Genomic DNA, 2,967 nt, shown 5'->3' on the forward strand with positions numbered 1-2,967 from the left:
GTGGCTGATTTAGTTTCCCTCACTGACAGACAGCTGCTGTGATCAGTTCACTGAAATCCACAGTCATGAGGAAGGTTCAGTGTCCATCCCTTGTCCATATGACTCTAAGTACCAGAACAACCTGAAGTACATCTGCAGAGGAAGGCAGCCCTCCATATGTCTGCAGACGGCAGTGGTCACCTCTAACAGAAAACTGAATGGAAAGTTCACACTTACTGGTGACGAGGAGTCTGGGAACTTCACAGTGACCATCACCAATTTGACCCAAATGGATTCTGGGTGGTTCCTTTGTGGTGTCGAGAGAAACAATCGCCTGGGTGTTTTCTCTGCTGTTAAGCTGGAAGTCAAAGGTGAGAGGTCACAGATCAACTTTGTCATGTTGCAGCGAAAAAAATCCTAAGAATCATTATTTCTGCCAGTTTCTCCACAGGACACGAGCGCTGCGATCTCTATCATCACCACAGAGCCTGTCACATCACAATCAACATATATCTCAACAAATCCTATTGAAGGTGTGTGTGTGTGTGTATGTGTGTGTGTGTGTGTGTGTGTGTGTGTGTGTGTGTTTTCAAGAAGCATAGAGTTTCACTCTGTTCTGTGTCTTTTCAGATGTTACATCCATTAACATGGGGGTTTACATTGTGCTTGCTGTGCTGCTGATCGTGATACTGACATTTTCCGTGGTCATAGTTTACAAATGCAAAGCAAAAGGTATACATTACAACACAACACGCACAAACACACACGTTGGTTCACACATGGCTGTGACTCAGTATGTTGTGCTGTGTGCCTGTGTGTCTCCAGGACCCGACGTCAGCATGAACAGAAACACACTAGAGACGGCTGAAGGAGAAGAAATGAGGGGCGTGGGTAATGTAAGAAAACATGACTTAAACAAAAGTCACAACAAACTGATTCATCTGCTTTTCCACAGATTTCAAAGTGGCCACGACTCGTTACAATATGGAAAGATCATTGTGAGAAAAGGATGGCATCACATTATGTAAAATTACAAAGGTTCTTATCTGTAAAACCTCAAAACTGTGAATGTGCCCTGAAAGTTTTCATTGTCTGTTAGATTACAGGAGAGCTACAGGTGAACAGACCTGATAATGTCTGTCTGAAACGGAAAACATTCATCCTCATGGAAACATTAATGCGCTCAGTAAATTTCTACCTGTAGATTTCGATTTTTCTGAGACGCAATTCAAATTTTTCACCTGATTTTCATGCTAAATGAAAAGTCAGTGGGACTACAACACTTTCCTATTTCATGCAAACTTTCATGCCAATCTGGATTGTAGATGTGCAGATATCAACTTCTGGATCAAACACAAACCCACAGTCCAGTGTTGATCATTTCTAATATTTAGATGTTAGAGAGAGAAGTGCAGCACACAGAGCTCCTCTGTGTAGCACTGCCTGATCATCTGATCATGTGTTATTCTTTTTTTTTAGGTATATGAAAATGCAGATGATGTCTGTGGATCAAAGCAGCAGAGCACCTGTCACAGAGATGATAAAGCAGCTGAAGATCAAACTAGTGTGTACCAAAGCCTCGGTGTGACAGAAGACATCTACTCTGTCTGTCAATACAACCGTTAATACAGGAACTGACCAGTATGCATGGCTGTAGTCAAAACTTGTATTTTGGGGTGACATTTCTCCCCAAATTATTGTCTTCAAATCATCCTGTTTATATCAACGATATTAAGAAATAAGATATAAATAATCACGTGTAACTGCAGTGTAACCTGTTTAATGTCTGGCCAGAAGCTATGAAGGGCTCTACGATTATGGTGCTTCACCACACGTTGAGTGCTTTTGCTCTTATATTTACTCTGCAGCTTTTACGTTTCCCGTCAGTGTAATAACATGTTTGTGGATAACTGTATCAACTCAATGTACACAATGAGCTAAAGCAGAATGAATGTAGCTTTTGTAAAGTTGAATAAATAAACAAAAACTGTTGATTAAAACAAGTGTTTGTATTATATAAAAATACATACAAGAATAACAGCACATTGTTAGTGGCCATCAGGTCTGATCAACAGGGATTTGAACTGAATGTGCAGTATACACGCTATAGATTTATGTGATCCTCACAGAGAGAGAGAAAGCAGCACAAAAGGATTTGGAAATTATGTTTCTACATTTGTCACAGTGTCTATAGTCAAGGTGTTTTGGGGTTTTTTGGGTTGTGGCTTTCACAGAGAAGCTGACAGCCCAAATGCAGCGTGATGAGGATTCAGTACATTCTGTTACTGAAGATAGGTTCCTGAGGACTTTACAGCACTCTACAGATGGAAGTGAACAAAGTCACATCATGGAGGACGGGACAAGTCATTTACAATTTGATAAACAAGACACAAACTTGAATAAAAGTCTCAAAGCTCAGAAGCTTTTGATTCTGTGGCACCTTACAATGTATTTTGATTAACATTTTCTTTTATTGCATTTTATAAAGACTGTGAAGTGGATCATATAAAAATCATACAACCATATGCACAACATATAAACACCTCATTGGTCCACAGAAAGAAAATGATAACTGGTTGATAAATGTGTTGATTTGTTGATAAGATTCTTTGACACAAATGTGGAACTGAAGTTTTGCTGACACATGGTGGGGGTGGAACATTTAACCATGAGAGGTTGGTAACATTATGAACACTTTGCTCAAAGTGTTTCCCTTGTTCACACAGCATGTAGCATGGTTTACAGCTACATCTGTCTTAATTTCTGTTTTCTTGTGTAAAGTGAAGATGTGGATCCTTCGAAACCTGCTGTTCATCCTCCGCAGTAAGTAGCTTCTATTGGATCGCTTTGTCCTGGTGATGTTGTGATGATCAATTTCTTTAACACAGTCAGCATTAATGTCTATGTGATCAAATAAAAAATAAATGAAATACAGAATGGAGAGAATGAAATGTGCATCTCTGTTCAGTGTCAATCTGAGATTTTAAA

At 39.5% G+C, this 2,967-nt stretch overlaps 1 protein-coding gene across 1 annotated transcript; it reads left to right on the top strand.

Moving 5' to 3' along the window:
• Positions 1–25: 25 nt before the first annotated feature.
• LOC147819828 (uncharacterized) lies at positions 26–1,898 on the top strand (the record flags this gene model as incomplete). The annotated part of the gene is made up of 5 exons (XM_087170365.1): positions 26–350; positions 420–512; positions 610–711; positions 805–875; positions 1,459–1,898. Coding segments are annotated over 5 exons (738 nt in total), but the record flags the coding sequence as incomplete, so codon positions are not given.
• Between the last annotated feature and the right edge of the window lie 1,069 nt (positions 1,899–2,967).

Source organism: Seriola lalandi, unplaced genomic scaffold (genome assembly GCF_002814215.2).
Source record: "Seriola lalandi dorsalis isolate HSWRI2012SDOR001 ecotype SW California unplaced genomic scaffold, Sedor1 jcf7180002042138, whole genome shotgun sequence".
Lineage (NCBI taxonomy): Eukaryota > Metazoa > Chordata > Actinopteri > Carangiformes > Carangidae > Seriola > Seriola lalandi.